The 23,823-nt window shown below is 42.4% G+C and overlaps 1 protein-coding gene across 7 annotated transcripts in view; it reads left to right on the top strand.

Moving 5' to 3' along the window:
* The window catches only part of RUNX1T1 (RUNX1 partner transcriptional co-repressor 1), a 142,930-nt gene extending 119,949 nt beyond the window's left edge, over positions 1–22,981 (top strand). For all 7 annotated transcript variants that reach the window (XM_040493958.1, XM_040493960.1, XM_040493959.1 and 4 more), the window contains 3 exons: positions 19–87; positions 5,258–5,448; positions 18,898–22,981. In XM_040493958.1, coding sequence (XP_040349892.1) covers positions 19–87; positions 5,258–5,448; positions 18,898–19,173 — 536 coding nt within the window. In that variant the 3' untranslated portion in view covers positions 19,174–22,981. The remainder of the gene's footprint in view (positions 1–18; positions 88–5,257; positions 5,449–18,897) is intronic.
* The last annotated feature ends 842 nt before the right edge of the window (positions 22,982–23,823 follow it).

The following is a 23,823-nucleotide window of genomic DNA, read 5'->3' as shown; positions in this document are numbered from 1 at the left end:
TTTGCATCCTTTTCCTAGATGCGCATCGGGAATTCCTTCACAGGCCTGCTTCTGGATACGTGCCAGAGGAGATCTGGAAGAAAGCTGGTAAGAACTGTTGAAAACACGCGTCTAGCGTTCTAGCAGCTGTGCACAGTTGTTCATGCAGCCATGTGAGGAGCGACAAGGAGGGCCTTTCCTGCTAACGACAACAAAAACAAAACAGCCCCCGCCACAAACCAAAATCTTAAAATCCTAATTAATATTCTTCACCCGGGCCTTATTAGAACATGGAATCGTTTTTATTTTGGTAGCAGCTGCCAGTGCCGTGTAAGTGACCGTCTGGCAGTCTTTCTGTTATAATCCTCCATTTTTCAGGTGCTTTCATGGTTTCAGGCCGAAAGCTGGCCTAAGAGGTCTCAGCTTATGTGCAGTGTATTCTTAATGGAAAAAAAACTTGTAGTGTTTTAGAAATTAAATCGCCTACGTCTGTCTTTTCGCCTGATGTTGTAAAATTGAGATATAATCGACACGTCTCCTAAATTCTTAAGAAAATCTCAGCAAAACTAGTTGACTAGTTTTTTTTAAATGTTTACACGTTGTTTGAGAGAGACAAAGCACGAGTGGGGGAGGAACAGAGACCGAGGGAGACCCAGAATCCGAAGCAGGCTCCAGGCTCTGAGCTGTCAGCACAGAGCCCAATGCGGGGCTCGAACCCACAAACCTCAAGATCATGACCTGAGCCGAAGTCGGACGGTTAACCCACTGAGCCACCCAGGTGTGCCCCAAGGCACTCTGAGATGTTATGATTACAACCAGTATCTAAAATTGATCTGTTCTAATTAATATTCAAGGACCATAGCTAAGTTATTTTCTAAGTTAAATGACAAAGTTGCTAAACTTCTGTTTTTCCCCACCATATACACCATCAGATTTTCATTAAGAGATACTGCTCTACCTTTGGGGGCTGATTTCAAGTTCTTGGTCACACGTTGACTTTACACAGTTCAGATCTGGCAGAATCTTGGTGGACCACCAACACTAAAAGTTCAGTCAAAGCCTTGCAAAAACCAACTCAAGAGATAAATCCATAAGCCTGTTTCAGGAGTTAAAAGATGATGTGACAGACACAGACTGTGACTTTGAGCTGCCATAACCCCAACTATGAAAATAGTTTGACTTGAGAAACTGGAAAATACTACTTCTGCAAAGGATCACCTGGGTGTTGGGCTAGGAACCCTATTCAAGGAGAAATAGTCAAGGGAAAGGGTCTCTTTGGGTTGTGATTTGACCCAGCTGTGTCTGTAGTTTTTTTGCAGCTTGTTGACAATCTGATCATTTGGCTCTTATCCAAGACTTTTTATAGCTTTCTCAAAGAAATACCTGTTTTTGTAAGAATGGTAAGGAGTGTCCAAATCTGATAGTATTCTAGGCTTCGTGACTTAGAGAACCAGAAAACTCTTGCATGTCTAGTATACAAATCAGACAGATCATTCAGTTTAAAGGTTAAATATATATGTTGCTCAGCTGCATAGTATAATTAGATTTATAGAATCACCTCTAAGATTTCTACATGGGTCACAGGATACTCCCAAGCTGTTAAAATGTGCTGAGTGTCACCTGTCTGGAAAAGGAATGGCTACATCTTCTTTCTGATCACTTTTTCTTCCCCAGTTTTAAGCTGTCAGTGCAACTTACTCCACTAAGAGATATAAAGAATTGCCATTTTGGACAGCAGAAGGATGACATTTTATGTTGTGGGAGAGAGTCTTTTCTCTGTATTTCCCTTATTTATGTGTCTTTAAGTTAAATCCGTGATCGTCCATAAAGAAAAATTGACGGTAAAGTCTTGTGTAATCCAAATTCTTTTTCTGTGCTATTATCTACTCCAGTCTTTGTTTGACTGCTATTAAGTGAGAGCAGATTTTTCTGAATAGACCACCGTTGTGGGAAAGTCAACTTGAATAGCTATGCACAAAGGAAGTCCTACCATAAGTGGTAAGCAGTGGAAGCAGATTCAAAAACGCACTGTATATTTTCCACGTAATCAGGTTTTTAAAAAATTCAACATGTCGTAATCTATCGAGTCCCCGATTAGTTTTCCTCACTGTTTTGTGGGTTCCTGAAACTAATTCTGGATATACTTGACACGGTGGGGGCTTCACGAGGAGAGAAAGAGCAATACTTTTATCGTTTAAACATTTTTTAGATGTGCCTGTATTCTATAGTAGGTTTTCCATCTCAAATATGACTTAGGAGTGATGTCGATTAAATTTGTGTTCTTCTCACAGCGGTATCCCTAATCTGCTGCATAAGAACAGTGCGGGGATAGTTTTCCATGGATGGATGCCAATATTAAGGAGTATATTAAATCTCCAAAGTACAGGTGGCAGTTTCATCTGGAAATCTTGAATAACTACTTATAATATTTATCTTTTAGGCTTCTTGAAAAGCATTTGTGGTGTTCATAGTGTCAAGGCATCCAGCATGATGAAAACACCAAGGGCAGAATGTAACATCTGCACTCAGCTTGTTACAGTTTGAAAGCTTTTCCCCCCAAGATTCTAAAATTTGCTGTGGGCAAATTTTTTTTTAGAAGAAAACCTACAAAGTGTATCTTTGCAATCAAAGCATTATACATTACCTTTATGGCAAAAGAAAGTAAATAAAAGAAAACTTAAAGCATTTGAAAAATATCAAAGGGGCAGAGCTCTCAATTCAATGTTGTATAACCAGCACATCCTTTTTCACAGAAAATTATAATTGCACAAAGTATATCTTGTGCATGAAAGTATATCATATAATATTTAGCACCATCTTATTCTGAAATGATTTGAGACTTGCAGAAAAGTTGCAAAAAAACAGTGTAAAAAAAATTCCCTTATACCTTTTACCCAGTTTCCCCTATTTTACTGTACTGGCTTTAATATCTTTCTTTTCTTCTTTTCTTCCCTCCCTTTTTTTCCCCCTGTTATACGTATTTTTTGCCATCCATTTGAGAGTAAGTCGCATACGCGATGCCCTTTGACCCTAAAGATTTTAGTGTGTATTAACTGATACCAAGGACATTCTCTTATATAACTATAGTACTAGTACCAAACTCAGGACATTAACAGTATTTAACTCACAGACCTTATTCAAATTCCTCATGTTGCCCCAGTAATAGTTTACAACGTAATATAACAATATACATTATTTGAATATTTGGGATCCTAACAAATGTTGAAGGACCCATCAATTTTCTCCTACAATTAGTATTTTTTAAAAGCAGCAGCAAAAGCAACAGAACATGCTGTAAAGGTATGAAAATTCTTCATCAAATTGGGGGAAAAATCCAGCATAAAGATGGTTTTCAAGTCACAACCGAGTGTTTTCTTCAGTGTATTTCTTTTTCAAACGATCAGTGAATGTTTGCAGTTGGTAATAAATATTCAAGCACCTTGCACATGTCCTACCAACTCTCTTTGCTGATCTGTATATGCCTGTGGGATTAGAATAGGAATGCATAATTTAAATATAAATTGCCTGATTTGCATACACAATTAGTCAAGCTACAGCTTTGATCGTAAGCAAAAATTATTGTCCTGTATTACCACTTAGATAGAATTTTAATTCACCTTGAATATTCAAACTAAATTAGACCCTGGCTGTATAGTTAGAAGGGCAGTACTTCCCTGGTCCCCCAGGTCGTTTACGGTAGAGTAATAAAGGCATCTTTTCACCTCCTGGTGAAGAACGTTCTTCCAACTCTGTGCAGTGCTCTGTTTCTGTCCAGATTTTAAATGGCATCTCTCTTAAAGCAACCAACAAAGGCTTAGCATATTTTAGTTAATATTTCCGGTCTGGATCGTTCCCTTATATTTTAGTTTGTAAAAACATAGGAGACAGTAAACTGCAAGTGAAAGGACTTCAGATATAATGTTGTTAAAGGGACAGAAGCTACGAAAGTCATGACAGCTAATTAATAGTGGAAGGCTTTTGATGATCCTCAAGTCCTGGACTGTAGATGTGTGGAATAAACCACAGACGTGTAAGAAACCATAGGAGTATTTGCATCTCTTACGTTTTTAATCTACAGTAAAACATTTTTATTAGGAATCTATGTTTTTAATTAAACAGAACATTTAATTAAGGTGCTTTTTAAGTGGGTGAAACAATTAAGTGCAAACACTTGAATGAAACATGTCATAATTAGTTTTAATAGAGTGTTAATTGGTACTAGGTTTGCCAAGTTAATAATTACTGCTTATTAAATTTTCAATTAATCATTGTCATTTTGCTTTGAATAAAGATGAAAATTAGATAAACTAATTTAGGGGGAGGATATTTTCCCTTGTTAATTAGAACAGTTAATTTTTTTTAATGGAAATTACTTGTTTTAGTTGTCAATCTCATATTATACATTAGTCAAATCTTTGCACCCTTTCCACAGCCAAAAATAAAGAGCTCATTTGACACCTTGCAGGTTTCCAGGCAGGCCTGATTGTTTTGGCCTCTGGTAGGGTTCAATTACATTTGTCTAGTGCAACAGTTGGTCATGTGAAGCTGTGTATGTGTTCAGTTGAATAGGTGGACAACGGCTTAAAATATGGAAATGAGGAAATGATTTTTAAAAATCCCTATCATTCAGTCTGTACAGACATATATCCACATTACTCAAGAAATGACTTAAGAAAAAGAGAAGCTGGATCATCTGTTTCATCATGGATTGTCTTTACAGGGTCTACACTGTTCAGTTGCCATCTGAATGCCCTTTCACTACTGTGCTGTATGTTTCACCAGCACAATAATTGTTAGCACTTACACGTGTAGATGCGTAAAGTCCATCCCCTTCCTATTTTTGTTTTGAAAGCTTCACTCATGCGCTCCCTACGTGCATATTACCCCATAGCATTGTGGCAAACCACCTTAATATAGATGTCCGAATTATCCAGAAAGGTTTCTTGTGGTCGTTTTGTCCTTTAACTCTTTACGTTTGGTGTCATAATCATTTCTGGAGGTACTGGTTTGGTAGAAAAGTGGTAGTGATGCTACATTAGTTTAAAAAATATTCCCAGACATGCAAGTTAAAGGGGAAAACAAAAAATCTCACTCTTTGTTTTCCTAAATGAATTTCCAAAATCTGCTGTCTTTTTAGACAGTCAGGAGAACTGCCCAATACCTGGGATGAGAGTCATGCCTGTAGACTATAGAATTCTGTTTACCAGCGATCAGTATCCAAGGTCCCGCGCTAACAGGGAAATCTTCTCTTGTCCCATGTGGCCTGCCCCGCACGCAGAGGAGGCGGTCAACGAGGTGAAGCGCCAGGCGATGACCGAGCTGCAGAAGGCCGTGTCTGAGGCCGAGCGGAAAGCCCACGACATGATCACGACCGAGCGCGCCAAGATGGAGCGCACGGTGGCTGAGGCCAAGCGGCAGGCGGCGGAGGACGCGCTGGCCGTCATCAATCAGCAGGAGGATTCGAGCGAGGTGAGGTGCTAGGGGGAGCTTCCAAGGCACGCAGGGCGTTTCCGCTAGTCCGAGCGCTTGCTTTTGATTCCAGGAGGTCACAAGTAAAAGCGGGTACTGGCTTTTAGACAAACCGATCTGCAGGGGCAAAATGAGAATAATCTGGGTGGGGGCGGGAGGGGGGGGCGTCCCAGCACTTGTGGAATCCATCAAGAGCTGATCAAATGTTGTCTAAAAGCACAACTCTGCCAAGAAAAGGTTTTTAATATATTCGGTGGGTAATAGATTCAAGTGAAATTCTCATAGCTTCTTAGCATTGGGCTGTGGGCACACGTGTATGTCAGTGTGTGTGTGTGTGTGTGTGTGTGTGTGTGTGTGTGTGTGTGTGTGTTTGGTTTCCTTCTAATACAAGGGGTTTAATAGAGACGTCCTGTGCAAACGTGCTCTCCTAAGATATGACATGGCTGGGATCACAGCCACCCCCTTAACCATTGGTCCTAAAGTCCAGTGCGAAAACAGCACCTGCCTCAATTCAACGTTTCTGAGAGATCTTCTTTCTGCATGATCTGTTTCTCCCCTTATTTGTAATAACCATTATGCGAGTCATTTCATAGCATAACATCACAGTCGTCACAATATCATTTGGTATTATTTCAGCATATTAAAACACACACACGCACACATAGCCCAAATGGCTCAAGGATCTGGGAAGTAACTAACACACAGTACCTAACAACGCTATTTAAAATAGAGCCTGTAACATCAGAACAACGTAGTGATGCTTCGCATTAATGAATGCAGTGCCACAATCCCCGCCACCCCGCAGTAACTTTAGATAAAGGGCTGTAGTGAGCTAGTCTCACCAAGCTGAACTAGCAAGAGCATCAACTGATAAATCAATGGTCTACTACAATACATATCTATAATTTGTGAGGGAGAGTAAGAATTTAATTTGTACCAGGCTTCTCTGTAGATGAAAGACCCTGCGGGAATCACTCCATGCCCAGAGTTTCTATTTAATGTGTAGCAGATGAATAACAAGGGGACAAAAGGAATTGATTTTCAACATTTGAAAGTTTCTCAGGAAAAGAGGGACAAAGAGAAGTTTATCTACCCTTTAACTGCTGACTTTTCCGTTGTCGAATTAAGCTAGACATAAATTCAATTTTATTTGGCATCTTGTGGCTAAGATATTTAAGGATCTTGTTTTGTGTGTGTGTGTGTGTGTGTGTGTGTGTGTGTGTGTGTGTGTGTGTTTTAAATGTCTATTAACATGTTTTGGAGAGAATTTGTCCTGCTCCATTTAAGTTAGTAATACCGTGAAGCATGGTTGGTGCCTTCCCTAAAACATTATCACTTTCACAAGGACACATTAGGGTGGTTATGTATGGTAAGAGTATTTTGTAGGCCACTAAATTCTAAAGGTAAATGTTTAAGAAGAAATTGAGAACTAAGTTTTTATTTGGCAAATAACAATGCTGTATTCCTTTAGTGTCTAAGAGCTTTGTGCTTTCATTCCTAATACTTACCCAGAAAAATATGTGATCTAGACGCTAACATTTAGCATTATAAGACTATGGCTGGGCGCCTGGTGGCTCAGTCAGTGAAGCGTGTGACTCTTGGTTTTGACCCAAGTCATGATCTCACAGCTTGTGGGTTCGAGCCCCGCTTTGGGCTCTGCGCTGACGGTGCAGAGCTTGCTTGGGATTTCTCCTTCTACCTCTCTCTCTACCCCCACCCAGCTTGTGTGCTCATGCGCCCTCTCTCAGAAAATGAATAAATAAACATTTAAAAAATTATGGCGTATCGGCCAGTAGCTGTAAGTAGTAGATAGGATAGAATACCCTGGATATGAATGATCTTCTGTAGCAGTTGTTTTTTTCTTTCTTTCTTTTTGGATCTCTTAGGAAACTTTAATCTAGAACTGTCTTTAATCTGCAATATAGCACTACCCTTGTCTTAAGCGACATGTTGCCAAGGGTTTCAAGGTGGACTCTGCTAGGAGAAAGGGCTTGAAATTCAGAAGACCAAATATAATTTCTGGCCCTATCTCTTACAATTCTGTGACTTTGAGAAAGCCACCAAGCATCTAAAAGCTTTGGTCTTCTTACCGTGTTGTCACTATGAATGAAAGTGTCTCCTACAGTGGCCAGAACCTTGAGACATGATCATTTTATCATCTTGCCGGTGAGGAAAGTCACCTGACATGGCTAGGACACGGCAGAAACAAAGCTGGAACTCGTAGCATGCTGTCAGTCCTTATGGTGTTCCGTAGCTACAACAAGGCTCTTTCCATAAGGACCAGTAAGGTCATTTTTGGATGCAGATAACCTGAAAGGCAACTTAGGTCTGATTTCTTCTTTTTAACCTGCTGTACCTCTTTCAAGACTTGGAGTGGGACGGAGGGCTTGATCCCTCGAATAATTGAGTTTCTTTTCTTCGAAAGCAATGTAAACACAGTCCTGAGAATAGCAGAGCAAAAGATGGAAGAGAGATCCATTGGAATGAAGCTGAGACCCCTCTAGACTTGGACAGGAGTCTATAGGATAAAGATGGTTCGACCAAGGACTTGACAGAGAAGTAACGGTTAATCCAGTAGCCCTAAATTAATGTTATGAATTCTCCTGAGGAATGACAATGTCCAAGAACAGTCTAAATGCCTGGTGCTAAGTTTAGGCAGCTCTATCTTTTGCCCACATTTATAGGTAAATATTTTTATTTCCCCCCTCAGAAATCCTTCTACTTTATGAGGGGGACAAAACTTTGAATCCAGCATGTTATTTTTCTCGACCCTGCCCTTCCCTCACACTGAGCAATATACACCTTTTCATAGAAATGACCTGATAGAAGCCACCCCAGAAGTGATGTTTGCAAATCACCTCAAGTTTAGAAAGTTCCCTGAGCCCCTCTGGGACTGAGCCAAAACAACTTTGGCTTCCTTGGGCTAGAGTAGAGCTCCCTATTCCAGCATTCAATACGGTTGGCCCCAGGGTGGGAATCTGTTAGGCCGGGACTGCGTGGCCCAGCTGATTTGCAAAGACAGTACAGGTACTTCTCAGAATTCTTTTCTGTTGTTCTAGGCAGGGGGTTTTCTTGAGTTTTAGCCACTCAACCCTAAATAAGACCCACATAGTATTGTGTTTTAGAAGTTTGATAAGTTGTTCTTTGTTTTCTTAGAAAAGAACGTAAGAGGTCTGGCCACCATAGTAGTTGGTTGGAAAAAGAACATACTCCCATTAAATGTAGGAAACATTGATTTAGAAACTGCACTAAGAAATTAATGGGCATTTGTTGGGAAAAAAAAAAAAAAAAAAAAAAAGTCATGTTTGTGACCTGCCCAGGGCAATTTGTTATTCAATACATATAACTCTAAATCACTCACATCCATGTTTTCATTTATTCTTTTTTTTTTTTTATTTTTTTTTTTTGGAGGTGAGGGGGGGGGGGGGGGCCGCCGGGGGGGGGGGGGGGGGGGCCCGGGGGACAGAGGATCTGAAGCGGGCTCTGTGCTGACAGGAGAGAGTCCCATGTGGGGCTTAAACTTACAAACCGTGAGACCAGGACCTGAGCCAAAGTCGGACGCTTAACCGACTGAGCCACCCAGGTACCACTCATTTATTCTTTCAATAACCAAGTTTTGAGCTTTTATTCTATGTCAGGGATGGTGCTAGGCACTGAGGGGACCTCTGCTTTCATGTTGACTACAGTTCATTAGAGGAGGTAAATCACTAACCAGATATAAGCGTCTTGACACGTTTAGTGTGGAAGCTTCCAGAAATTAAGTTCCTTTCATCTGATATTTAAGAGGACAATAAGGAACTGGTCAGCGGCTGCTCTCCGTCTCACTGCACCCTCCATGACCTCATCACTGTCTCCCTGGGCAAGGGGCATGTTGGTGCCTCTGTGCAGGAAGAAGAGGACAGGTGGGGAAAAGAAGCTCTGCCAGGTTTTGAAAACAGGAGGGCTATGAGAGTGTTTTGGAAGGATCACTCAGGCTGCCGTGTGGAGAGAGATTAGAGGAAACTAAAAGGAGGGACCAATCTGTGTGAGGAGGCAGATGGGGATGAAGATGGTTGGTAGTGGCTCCGGGGGTGGAGAAAACTGTAGATGTTGGCTGGGAACCCTTGAGATAAAATGGGCAGGATTTTATGACTGGTCTGCTGTCAAGGAAGAAGAGGGAGTCCAGAAGACGGGGTTGGGAAATACACATCAGATAATCCTACTTGGACAGTCTTCAGAAACTTGCTGGCTTTGATCTGCCCAAGGTGGGGGGGGGGGGCCGTTTATTTGGGGGCGGAGTGGGAGTAGGGGCTTGGTAGAAGAGGGAACCTTCCTTATTTTTTGTGCATAAACAACACAAGTTAAAAAATTTTAGGAAGCTCAGATCAGTTACTGAATCCAGCTAGACAGATAGTCTCTGAATCAGAAAGGGTAAACAGAGCACAAACTCTTAAATCATGCTGTTTAATGTGAAAATCAGCATAGTATATAAAGGTAGGGTACAGGGTGACCATACCTCCCAGTTTGAGTGACACAATCCCAGTTTATCCCTGTTGTTCCCTGTGATTACTGAGTGGTCCCTTTTATTCTCAAGTGTTCTGGTTTATATGATGAATTATATGGTCACACCACTTGAAGGCCATTTTCAGGCGATTTGATGGTCCTCTTTGGCTAGCAAAGCTCAGAGACAGGTGCTTGGGGCAGAAGGAATCTGAGAGGAGGACCTGAATTCTGGCTCCAGCTCATTAGCATATCAGGCATCCTTGGGTGGGTCATTTCACTCCTGTCAACCTCCATTTCTTCTTAAGGAATGCGATGTTACTTGCTTACCTCAGAGGGTTGTTTAGAAGTTTTTGTTTGGTTTTGTTTTTTATTGATGGTTGACACACAACGTTTAGATTTTTTTTTTCAACTTTTTTTTTTTTTTTTGGGGGGACAGAGAGAGACAGAGCATGAACGGGGGAGGGGCAGAGAGAGAGGGAGACACAGAATCGGAAACAGGCTCCAGGCTCTGAGCCATCAGCCCAGAGCCTGACGCGGGGCTCGAACTCACGGACGGCGAGATCGTGACCTGGCTGAAGTCGGACGCTTAACCGACTGCGCCACCCAGGCACCCCTAGATTTTTTTACACCTACGTTTTAATTCAAAGTGTTCCGAGAGCTGTAACGCAAGGCATCTTTATCAACTGATACTTCCCACGGTCCTTCATCACAAGACACGCTAAACTTTCCGATTGCCACAAGGCTTTTTCTCCCTTCTCTCCCTTAATTTGAAGTCACCCCCTATTACAGACATTACCCATGTCTTATGTAGATCACAAATGATCTAGAGCATCCAAATCTGTAAAAATGCATATGTAGATAATATAAATGCACAAAATAGTATTCTCCTCCTCAGAGGAACTTCGAGAAGGAATCTGAGCTCCAAATCAGAAGAACAGATCTCTAGACCGAGTTTCTTCTGAGCTATTTGTGTTAAGGACAGATGCCCATGTATGCTTCTTTCTATGATTTCAGAGTTTCTACCTGTTTTCACACATGAACAATGAACCTAATGCCCATTCTGCTTCGGAAAACTAGTGGTTCTGAAAAAGTAGGCAGTAAAGAATGGAGATGTTTCTAGAAAGAGGAGACAAGGATTGAAAATATGGAACTGGGGAGCAGAGCAGGAGGAAGTGCAGAGTCAGGAATAAATAGGCACAGGTATTACCTGTAGGAGGGCCATGCGATTTATCATCCAGACGGGGACTCTTCCGAGTAGAAGGGGACTCTTCAGGGTAGAAGGGGTGATTCCCACCAGGGCTGGCTGTCCTGGGTGCCCCGAAATCCCAGTCAGCATAGTTCAGGGGCGGGGAGGTGGGGGTGGCGAGGAGGCAGGAAGTGTGTTTTGCCTGAGGTGAAATGGGCAGACCTACAGTGAAAGTTTAATTCTGCACCTGGCGTGGTTAAAAACTGCCTTTTATACTTTCTGTGCTTCGGTGCATTTAGTCTTCCTGTGAGTCCAGGTAGAGTAGAAAGTGCTGTTGTCCTTGTTTTGCAGCCAAGAAAAGCCGAGTCCCGGGAGGTGAGGCCTTTGCTCGGGGTCTCAGCCCTAAGTGTGAGTTGGCCCTCAGCCCGGACTGTTTGCCTCTCAGGCCACCTTCTCAATAGCCATGTGATGGGAGTTTTTTCCCTCGATGGCATATTAGTCTATCTGTTTCCTCATTGGACTTCCTTCACATTATTCCTCTCTAGTTCTCTAAGTTTACCTGGGTTTATAGGTAAAGGTATAGGTTTATAATACCAACTGTTATTATAACAGAACGATGCTGCACTTGGGGCAGACATCTAAGCAATATGATACTTTCTGTACTTTCTCTCTCTCTCTCTCTCTCTCTCTCTCTCTCTCTCTCTTTTTCAGTGTATTAACGTTTTGCACCGAGAATACACTGCTAGCATTAGGGTGAATAAAAAAACAATTTTGCTGAATCTCGCCATCTTAAACTCTCATGTTTTCATATTCATGTCTGGTTCCCATACATGTATAGTTTTTTCCCAGTGAACATTGTCAGATTGGGTCGATTTCCAGACAGTCTGCTACAACTCTTCTTTGAGATCCATGACCTATTCTAGCATAGGGGATCGAAGCAATGACTAGAAGTGGGCATAGAACAGAGAGTAAGTAACTGTACTGTTCTAATAGTTTTGAGTTTTAAGCCACCAAATTAAAGCCACCACCCCCCTCCAATTAAAATGGCCTTTATTTATTTTTCCTACATAGGTACAGAACTACACAGTTTACATTAACGTTGAACATCTTTGTGGCACTTAAAGAAAAACACTGATCAAATCTTTATACTTTGTATTTCCAGAACCTGCTAAGCCCTGACAGTTTGAGCAAGTCACTCTGAAAGGTTCATGTTCTTTACTCCTTCTAGAAACAGCGGAACTGCCCCCAGTGGACCCTGTGCATTAGGTTCCAAATAATAGAAACTCCACTTGAGTGGACACTATAGAATTAGTTACCATGTAGTTATAGCACAGGAGTCTCTCAGCATGGTTCTTATAAGGCCATCATGATCCTGTCAGACCCATCAATCCCAGAACAGTTTGGAGCTCTCTGAGCGTAAGCTACGATTCCATGTTACAATAAGATTTTGTTGTTGTTGTTTCATATCAAAAGGCCAGGTGTTTGCATCCATAGACTTTCACAGTATAGTGGATGGAGCACTGGACCTTGAATGGTCTGCATTGGCTTACGTGTCGGAGCTTTGGTTTTCACATCTATAAAACTAGCATAATGTTTATGTGACTCAATTTGTAAGGTTGTTGAGAGATGCAGAGTAGATGCATATCAGAACCAAGCCACCTTCCAAGTGAGCAGTGTGTGTGTGTATGAATGGTAGAGAGAGATGAAAAACTAGTTAAGAAGCTGTTCTAACAGGGGCACCTGGGTGGCTCAGTCGGTTGAGCATCCGACTTCAGCTCAGGTTCCCATACAGGTATAGACCGCATGATATTGCAGTCCGTGGGTTTGAGCTCCGCGTCGGGCTCTGTGCTGACAGCTCGGAGCCTGGAGCCTGCTTTGGATTCTATGTCTCCCCCTCTGTCTGTCCCTCCCCTGCTCATGCTCTGTCTCTCTCTCTCAAAAATAAAGATTAAAAAAAAAAATTAAAAAAAAAAACAACAACAAAGAAGCTATTCTAACAGAAAGGGCAGGGAAGGAACTTGGATAGTAACCATAAGCTTGAAAACCTGGGAAGAGAACCCACGGAGGCAAGATCCATGGGGGTTGGCACTGAGTTGTTGCAGAGGCTAAAGAAAGAAAGAGGAGTTTCTAATAAGATGACAAAGTCTTGAACTTGAATGTTGCCAACGACTAAAGTAGACCACACCAGAGAATCAGGTTTAGGGAATACTGACCTGGGTGACAGGAGCATCCTGGTGGAGCTCCAGAACCGGCAGTTGATAGTAGCTCAGGAAGGAAATTAAGGGCTGGAGAAACAGGTTGGAGTATCGTTTTCTTACAGCTGATAGTTGAAACCGTGAGGGCTGACAAGGGAGAGCGTAGGAAGCGAAAGATTTTCTTTTCTTTACGCCAGCTTCCCCCTCTTGCCAAATATTTAGAGGGAAATGAACAAACAGAAGAAAAAAAGAGGTACCAGTGTAACAAACAGAATTGTAGTATATCAAAACAAAAGTTAGAGGGAATTTCAACGAGGGGAATTCAAAAAGGAGGAGTGGGGAAATAAATGGCCACTGACGGTGAATCTTTATAAGGTCTGAGGACAGTAAGGGTACAGAAAATGTGGTCACTGATGAAGCGTAAGGGGAGGTAAGCTAATGTTTTTTCTACGATGTAGCTGTCAGTGCCTCTGGAGGGAGGCATGGGGCAATGAGCTTTCTAATTCTAAAGATTGTGCTGTGGGAGGATTGTAGATAGTTTCTTCCGGCCAGTGCCGGGAGGTGCTACTTCCTTCCGTTTTATTCAGGACTTTCTGAACATCAGGCACTGTGCTTAGCACTGACATCCTCCTGAACAACATGCAGAAATTACTCCTGTGTGGCAGGTACCTCCCTGAGAGGTTAAGAAACTTGCCTGTGGTTTTAAGGCCACCAAATGGCAGAGTTGGAAGTAAGACCCAAGACGGGCTGACTGAAGCCATTCAAAATTGGCGGCCAGTTTTCACTGCACGCCATGATAGCTTGTCTTTGGTGCGCTTGCTTCCTGTGCCAGCCTGTCTTTGCTTTTAGCAATTAAGCACCCTTCCTACCTCATTCCTGCTAAAACAGGCTCTAAGAAGTACGTGAAATGGACTGAGTGTGGCGCTTTGGGAAATGTGTTTGGTTTGCAGTCCAAAGACCTGGGTGAATCACACCTTGGCTGTGTAATTTCATATTTGTGTGACTTGAGGCAAATCATTTACTGTACAAGTTACTTATTCTTTGGGCCTCAGTGTCCCAAGCCGCAAAATGTTTTTGAAAGTGGTTTTAAAATGTACAGTGCAGTGCAAATGTAAGATGTGATCCTACTGTGGCTTGAAGCCCGTGTGTGGGAGAGTTCTTTACATTTGGGGAATTTTAAGTGTAATCATTCTACTTCATTCATTGAGCATCATTTGCATGTAGACATTTTCTGGAGACTTTTAGGTGAGTACAGACCTGGAGAAACTTAGAGCGATCAGGAGGCCAGGTTTTGTTTCCTGGAAAAGGAATTTCCAACAGTAAGAACCAGCAAGGATATTATTTTGCAGGTGGGGCTATGGAATACCATTCTCTGTGTATCTAAAATAAGAAGAAGGAAATAATTTTGTTCTTAGGGAGGAAGAGAATTGCTGGTGTGGAACAAAGTAGCAGCAATCTTTGACAGGCAGCTCTGGCATTAAAAAGCTCCGTTCATCATTTCCCTTTCCATCTGTAGTATTAGCACATTTAGCAAAAGGGAGGGTTGTATTCAGCCTCATTTTCTTCATCTGAGTCACAGCCTAACTTTGGTCTATGGCTGACTCCCATTTTTTGGATCAGGGGAAAATATTCCTTATGCCAAAAAGGGAATAATAATATCACAAATAAGGGAAGACTTTGCCATGAATTTGGGGAATGAAATTTGCTATGAAATGGTATTCTTGAGCTTTCTACACTGTTCACGGTAATTCCATTGCCAGCATCGTTCTTCAGAGGACTGGAAGGGAAGCTTAGTTATACGATGGATGGATGGATGGATGGGAGAAAGAAAGAGAAAGGAAGAGGAAAGTAGGGAGGGAGGAAAGAAAGGAATGGATAACTATCAGGAAATACTAGCCTGAATCTAAAAAAGCATGCATTGAAAAATATAAAATTAGGTTAAACCATTGTTAATATACCCCTGGGTATTAGACACAATTTGCACTTTCCACCTTTGTGAACAGCAGAAAGCTTAGAAACTTAGAATGATCCAAATTAGGGTACTCACAAGATTCTACACTTTCCACTGTCCCCAGAAGTGTGACTGTTGAGTGGCTGAATGCCCCTGGTCAGGCATCAGTCTTGCAAGTATGGATGAGCCAACAGGAAATTTGGTAGAGCTACCCAAGAGAAATACATTAATGGAAACTGCTTTGTCTGTTTTCGAATGAACTTTTACCAAGGAATAGGCACTTTGGAGGTTTTGGTTGTTGTTGAACAGTCGCGCTAAAGTTCCTGCACATTCATTGTGATGCGATGTTAAGAGCAATAAAAATACGTAGTCCCCCTCCCCCCAGCTCATTTGAATTGTTCTTTGTTGTACTTTCCTACAGCTGAAGGTTGTTTCTGTCCCAGGGGTGGGTGGGAAATGAATGGAATCGAACAGCTTCAGAATGGAACTAGAAGTAAAACTAGCCAGAGCTCTTGAATCCTGGGTCAGAACCCGGTGACGCCAGGCAAGAAAGCTCAACTCCCAGCAGCTTCATGATCCAAAACATCTGTTTCTATATTTGGCATAATTCCACTTTTTTATTTATAAAATTGTTCCCATCTTTGAAAAACACTTTAAAAACTAAAGAAGTTCCCGTTCTGTCCCTTCTTTCCACTCCCCAGCACATGCATTTGTAATTACCTGGTTTCGTCTGTGTGTTTAATCAGCTTCCATCGAGAAGGTGGCCTGCATCTGATTTCAATCTGAAGGAGCCATCGAGTGCTGGGCAGTTACCACCCTCATGTCTGCCAAACTGTGCCTCTGCCAGAAAAAGGATAAGACTCACACCAGGGTATTTCCTAAAGAAGCCACTCGCCTCCGATTAGATGTTTAATTTCCTTAAAGTATTGTTTTGGATCCAGGTCTCTGTTCTCTAATTGGGATTTTCTGATATAATTTAGGAATTTTGCTTATGTGCTGAGTTTGTTCCAGGATCCAGCTGGCATCATTCGAAATGCCCAAACCTCAAGGAAGCAAACTTCACTGTGGGCACCAAGCATCATGCCTCACCACTCTGAAGGCTGGGCCAGGCTCACGCTGCTCGGGTCTTTGTGGGATCGTTACACACGCAAAGCGATTGGTTAATTTTGACAGAGGAGGGCTTCTAGGTCTGGTAGAAGCCTCTAATCCAGAGGTGTACATCCCTTGAAATATTTTCCTGGTTAAATTCAATTAAAGGAGAAATAATTTACTTTGTTTTAATTCTTTCTTCCTTTCTTCCTTTCTTTCTTTCAAGTTTATTTATTTAGAGAGAGAGCACACACACACACACACACACACACACACACACACACACACAAGCAAGTTGGGGAGGGGCAGAGAGAGAAGGAGAGAGAATCCCAGGCCCACAGTTCGGGGCTTGAACCCATGAACCGAGAGATCATGACCTGAGCCGAAATCAAGAGTCGGAAACACCCAACGGACTGAGCCACGCAAGCACCCCTCCGTTTTTATTTATAGTAACATCTAAACCAAGTTTCTGAATTTTCCTCAACTGTGTTCCCTTAAAACACCTCCCACTGACCGTAGTTTGAGATGTTAAATTTTCTCCACCCTTCTTTGGGCCACAATTATGTAGCTGAGTTCTAAGTTTCAAACAATAGTTCTAGAGTTTAGAGGCTCCTAGCACTTAAAAGACCGTGGAAGCCCTTTTGGTTTTTTTGTTTTTTTGTTTTTTTTTTTTTTTTTTTAGCAAAACTGGGTTGACTGCTAAAAATCCCTTTGTGTATTTTGGACACTGGTAAAACCATACACACCAGGGTCATGGGCTGCAAGAGCCTTTGAAAAGGTTTTTTGTTTTGTTTTTTTTTTTTTTTTTAAAGATTTTCTTTATTTATTTGAGAGAGAGAGTAGGGAAGGAGGAGCAGAGGGAGAAGGAGAATCTTAAGCAGGCTCCACGCCCAGCTCTGAGCCCGACACAGGACTCAGTCCTACAAACCGTGCGATCGTGACCCGGGCCAAAATCAAGAGTCGGGCACTTAACCCCCTGAGCCACCCAGGCGCCCCTAAAAAGGTGTTTTAATTGTGATACAACCACATACCAGTCAGCTGGGTTGGGGTTACTGGAGTATAGTCGGAAGTGTTGGCAGAAAATAAAACCAAGGAAGGTAAGGAATACAAAAGATTAATGGCACAATGCTAAACTCGCTTGGGAATGGTTTTGTCAGAGGGATCACAGATATTTAAAGTTGGCTTCCTGACCTTCTGCCACTTCCTCCAAGGGCCTCCTCCGAGGGCATAGCCCCTCCTTGGTACCTAAGGTCTCTCCTGTACAGTTGCTTTTCTGTCTCTGGTGTGTCTGCGCCCTGATTCATGCTGTGTTTATCTCAAGGTTTAAATCTTAGAGGCAACCTCATTTCTGCTCTCCCCCCTCTTGTGAAGCAGCCCCGGAGATTGCCAGTGGACTCGCCAGGGTCCCGGTGGTTAGTTTCCTCTACTTTTCTAACCACTCAGAGTTGCTGAGGTGAAAGCGCGCTGCAAAGGAACCCCGGCAGCCCGGAAGCGTCGCATGCAAGTGGAGCCATTATTTATTTACCCGGTTTTAGTGTTTCCAGCTTTCAAAGCCAAATTAGATGTAGTCTGATTGATTCATTTTGCAGATATTTATTGAGCACCTGCTATATAGCAGGCACTGTTGTGAGTGCTCAGAGTATATCGGGCAAAAAAACCCAAACCAGCGACCCTCTCCTCCAGGGAGCTGAAGCGAACTAGCTTGTTTGGAGCTTGTCCTCCCATGTGGTTGTCGGGTGCCCCAGAACCTGGTTGCAGTGAGGGAGCGGAAAATAGAATCCTCTGGGTGCTCTTCTGTTGCGTGATGTTTCTTGGAATGTAATGGGCAGTTCTCACAGTTCTTCTGTGATTCCTGCTGGTATCCAGAGGCAAGGAGCTTCTGCCAGGAGTGATATATGTGTGTCTGACCACGGCGGTATTGGTATCAGAGGGGGAAAAAATGTAGAGGCTGCAGTTGTCGGTAGGGGGGAGCAGACTTTAGGTGTTAGAAGATAAGCAAACCTGAAGGGAAAGGATATTATAGGAAAAACAGAAAGCCTCAACCAGTTCGTTAGGTATACTGGCGGTTGGTAGAAAAGTTTCGGCAATCACACCAAAACCTGCGTCTTCTTTTTCTGTTGTTGTTCTGCAGTTTTTATGTATTCATTTGGAGAAAGAGACAGTGCGAGTGGGGGAGGGGCAGAGAGAGAGAGAAAGAGAGAAAGAGAGGGAGAGACTGAGAATCCCAAGCAGGCTCCCCACTGGCAGCACAGAGGCCAACGCGGGGTTCAAAGTCACGAAAACCATGAGAGCAGGACCTGAGCCGAAACCGAGTCGGACGCTTAACCCATGGAGCCGCCCAGGCGCCCCCCCCCTCACCCCCCATCCCCGGCAACCTGTGTCTTCTGTGCGCTTAGTGTGCCCACATACACCCAGCCCTGGATCCGCCGTTCTTCCCATAACGTTCTTGCAAAAGAAGGAGGCAGCGCCGCCTAGCTCGTTGTCAGACTTTGACCTCGACGAGGTGTTCACTGGGGATTTTGCTTTCTTCTGCCTTCTCCCCGCAGAGTTGCTGGAATTGCGGCCGCAAGGCGAGTGAGACCTGCAGCGGCTGTAACACGGCCCGGTACTGTGGCTCCTTCTGCCAGCACAAAGACTGGGAGAAACACCACCACATCTGTGGACAGACCCTGCAGGCCCAGCAGCAGGGGGACACGCCTGCGGTCAGCTCCTCCGTCACGCCCAACAGCGGGGCCGGGAGCCCCATGGACACACCACCAGCAGCCACCCCGAGGTCAACCACCCCGGGGACCCCTTCTACCATAGAGACAACCCCTCGCTAGATGGGAGCTCAGAACTGTCAGAGGAACGACAACCCAACCGACACGAAACCAATTCTTCATCCTCAGACGCTCAACGTGGTTTTTTTTTTTGGTTTGTTTCTAGATGAACTATCCTATTTCAGTCCTTCAGCAAGAGAGAACCTAACTGTATCTTGAGGCAGTAGTAAAACAGAGGGCCAGTAACGGGTCGTAATGACTTATTGTGGATAACAAAGATATCTTTTCCTTACAGAACTGAAAAGAGAGCAGAGAAATATAACCTGAAATGATAGATTTGACCTCCTCCCTGTTATTTTCCGGTAGCTGGGATTTTAAACTAGATGACCTCATTAACCGATGCTTTACCAAACAGCAAACCAAGAGATTGCTAATTGCTGTTGAAAGCAAAAATGCTAATATTAAAAGTCACAATGTTCTTTATATACAATAATGGAAAAAAAAAAAAAGAGGAAAACCCTCAAGGGCATGAGCATTGGCTACAGCGGTAGACATTTTAACAAGAAGATGAATGGCGTCCGTGGGTTGCTAACTGAACTTTGAAGACCCGCTACAAAACGCGCAGATGTGTAGCATATTGGAAGGAGACACAGATGTTCGGGGTTTTTTTTTCCTGTTTCTGAAAAGAAATAATAATATCCAGGTCAACAGAATGAAAAATGAAAGATGATTTGCAGTGGGATGTATGAATACAGCAGCAAGAAAAAAAAATGCCATAGTACAAAAGGCTCCTTTATATATATATATATATATGTGTATATATATATATATATACACACACATACACACACACACACACACACACACACACACACACACACACAGAAGTAAGAGACTCAGCCTGCAGTTAATTAGCATTCTGGCAGCTTTGACATCAGCCAGCTGCCCTAAATAACCCTTCAACGTTTCTTCACTTTTGCAAGGTTCCACAGAGTAAGACATTGGGTCTATTCCAGCTCATTCATTTTATATTGAAAAATAATTAAAAAAAAAAAAAATGGTGGCTCCAGCTCCAGCCCCTTTCCAAATTTTTCCAACCCCACCCTGTTTGGATTTTTAATTAAAAACTAGTAGTTCTCTTGGTGTTAAAACACTTCTGTCCTGTGAGGTTTCCCAATGGTGTTTTTCTTGTAAATGTGTTGGACAAAGTGAAGATGCATTGTAGTTTAACCATATGCCCACATTTAGTCTCTTTATTCCTAGTTGGTGAGAAACCTGTATCTTTCTATGCTGCTTTTATATCTGTATGTATTAGTGATATTTCTCTAGTAGTTCGGAAAAAAAAAAGAAAAAAGAAAAAAAAAAGACTCTTTTTTTGGTTGTCCTCAAGAAAAGAAAAGAAAAAAAGGCTATCTTTCGGAGCTGCTATTTCACTCTCTTATAGGATTTTTTTTCCTGAAAACCAGCATGCTTCACGGAATGCTAACATATTGGTGTTTTTGTAAGAGGGATGTACATAAATGTATTTTGCACTGTCACGAGACTCCCTAGGCATGCTTTTTTTTTTTTTTGAGCAAACTCTTTTTAAATATGCTAGAGCCATTTCACCAAGTTTAGCTGTAGCATAGAGTAGTAGTGAAATTCTGCTTTCCTTTTTTTTTTTTTTTTCCTTTTTGGAAAAATCATTATTAGGGACTTTTTAAAAAAAATAAAATAACGATATCCTACTTAAAAAAAAAAAAGACAGTGCATGCATATTGCTGTAAGGTTGTTTAAGTATTTCTAATTTTACAAAAAAAAAAAAAAAAAGATAAATCATTAGAGCTCCAAATGCTGAGGTGTAGACTGACAGCTTTAACACTGCTGAATGCCAGGTTATACAGTATTCTTACAAAAAGGGAAGTCAGCCAAAGACTGATCTGATGGACCAAAATCGGAATTTTGAAAAGCACCAGTACTACTTTCCAAATGATCAGCAGGTTAAACATGTTCAGCAAGGTATAGTGTGACTCCATTAACCCTTCGTTGTCCAGGGTCCAGACCAGAACTACTTGTTAGTTTTGAAAACAGTAGCCCAGGATGTGGTTGTGTGCTTTAGAGAAAGTCAGCAGTACTGCAGGCTGTGTAGACAACCAAAGTTTTCGAGGCTGGGAAGACGCTTCTCCACACACATACGTACATACGCACACCAGGCATTTATTTAGAAATCGAAAACAACCCGTTGGCTTTGTTTTGGCTCTTCTCCCTTTTTCTTTTCATGTTGTCCTTGGATACAGTTTCACGTGGCTTTTAAGTATCTGCATAGAGGCAATTCTAAATCGGTTCTCTTTGAGTCTCTTAAACCTAACATTTTTAGCATTTCCCCCTATATTTTCGTATACAGGTGGGTTTTACTTTTGTTTGGGTGGTATTTTTTTTTTTAATGGCTTTTTAGTTTAGCAAGTTTTGATGAGCAAATAAATGCATCTATCTGCATGTTGGAGGTCCATCTGCCAGCACACCTGCTAAAAGCGAAATGAAAGCACATAACCAGGCTCTGAATGGGTTCTATTTTATCATGGTGCTCCCAGAATCCTTTGACCTCACTCTGCTTTCTAGTCTGCTTGTGACACTGGACAGTCCTTTCTTACAGAGCTATTATATGTTCTAGGCTACGAAGGGTTAAATAATCCCAAAAATGAGGTATGTCATACCCACACGTCTTTATCTCTAGAAGCTGTGATGTATGTGAAACAGCACTGTTATTCTTAACACTAGTGTGTAAAATAAGGATTAGTACAGTACGTCTCATTACTTTTAATTCAGGGCACCCTGAGTGAAAACAAATACAAAAAAATCCCTAACTCTGAGCTCTATCTCTGATTCCTCTTCCTCCTTCCCCTCTTCCTCCTCCTCCTCCTCCTCTTCCTCTCCTCCTGTTTTGCTACATTCTCCTCAGTGGCAAAAAGTTTCACTCTACCTCTGACAGCATGTATATTTTGCACCAGTAGCTAACAAAACTGGTCTAGTCAAACCAAATGGGCACAAAAGAACCAGGATACCAAAAGTTAAGCTCATACAGCTGCAAACCATATCACTTCTTGGTAACAATGCAGACCTCATAAACCTAAAGAAGAGAAAGAAAAGAAAACTTTTGTTACTTTCCTTTTTTGCTTGTCACTTATATACAGGCTATGTGAGAGTATAATTTGTAGGTATAACACATTTAAAAAAAAAGTTATCTTCATTGGATAGAATTGAATGGTGGTCGCTGATAGGAATAGGGCGTCCTCTCTTATCTCTGTCTCTGACTCTTTTCTCTTTCTCTTTTTCTCTGTCATGAGACTGTGTGTGACAGGGCCACCTGTCTCTTTAATTTCTTTTTTTCTTAACTTTTTTTTTTTTTTTTTTTATGTGTAGGTGCATGTCTTGGGGATTTAAAAATTTCAAGGCTGGTTTACTTATGCAAAGCATGCCTACGTCTGGAATACTTAGGGAAAGAAAGCGACTCCATATTGTCCGAATTCCTCAAGGGACAGAAAAAAAATTGGAGACTGTTGAAATGCAGATTTAAAGTAATTTTTTTAAATATTATTTTGGGTTCTGCGACATTATTGTGAAAAATTAAAGTTGTTGTGCAATACTTAATTCAGACATGTACCACGAGTTAATGGTAGACTAACACTGGGGGGTGGGGTCTAGGCATCATGCTTTTGTCAGCATAATCTTGAGCTTTTAAGTCTACTATGTCTGAACTGTGGTTTCTTGTTTATCCTTTTTTTCCTTAGTTGGACTGTAATGTATGGTCTGTCAACCTGTGAATCTTTAAAGTATGATTCAGGTATTGTTGTATTCTTTACTGTGTAATAAAAAAGTTTGAAAAAACCCTGTATTCTCTGCCTCCCTTCTCCTCCGTGTGTGCCACGGCTGCCCCTCCCCCGCCAGCCCCGACCCGGGAGTCCATCCTCTCGGGTGTAGTTCTCCAGCGTGCCTCTGGAACCAGAACTGGCCCGTCCATGATTGGTGCACGGGGAAGGATGTCAGAACAATGCGGAAGTCAGAGTGTCTGTTCCGGCAGGGGTGTTTACCCAGCCAAGAGGATCTGGAGGTGTGGGAGAATTGCAGCTTTCTGGAGGAGAGGAGACCTTGCTCGGCTTAGGTGAGCCGCTGCATAGACAGGGCCACCGGGGCCCTTTGGCTGTATTTTGATGCGATTAGAGACCTCTCCAGAGAGCTTCCTCCCAAACCCGCAAGGCTCTGGCTCATCACCTTGCTCGGCTCCCGAAGGCACACCTGAATGGCAGACCCACTGGTGCAGCGTGCGCTCCCATCTGCCTCGTCTACCTTCCTTCTCGAATAGAAAGCAGTCAGCGTTTTCACTCTTGTTTGTGCGCGTTGTTAATGTTCGCTGTGGCAGCCTCCAGCTTTGCTGGGAGGTCGGAATCGTCCCCTTTGACCTGTATTTTCTCATGCGCTAGTTATAAAGCTGGTCAGGAGTTGAAGCCCTACCCCGCCTTCCCCCCCCCTTCCCCGCCGCCACTCCCAGGAACCCTGCTAATTTTTGTGTGTAATTCTCAGACCCCCAGGGTTTTGGTTTTGTTTTCTTTCATTTACTTACTTATTTATTTAAGTAATGTATGTACTGCATTGTAGCAGAAATTTCTTCTCCCTCTGAATGTTCTCAACTTTGTGGATCAAAAAATAGCTGCAAAGAACAAGGAGGACCACGCCTCT

Source organism: Herpailurus yagouaroundi, unplaced genomic scaffold (assembly GCF_014898765.1).
Source record: "Herpailurus yagouaroundi ecotype Mexico unplaced genomic scaffold, PumYag 186, whole genome shotgun sequence".
Classification (NCBI taxonomy): Eukaryota; Metazoa; Chordata; class Mammalia; order Carnivora; family Felidae; genus Herpailurus; species Herpailurus yagouaroundi.
Note: the sequence above shows the minus strand (reverse complement) of the source record. Positions and strands in the feature narration are given on the sequence as shown.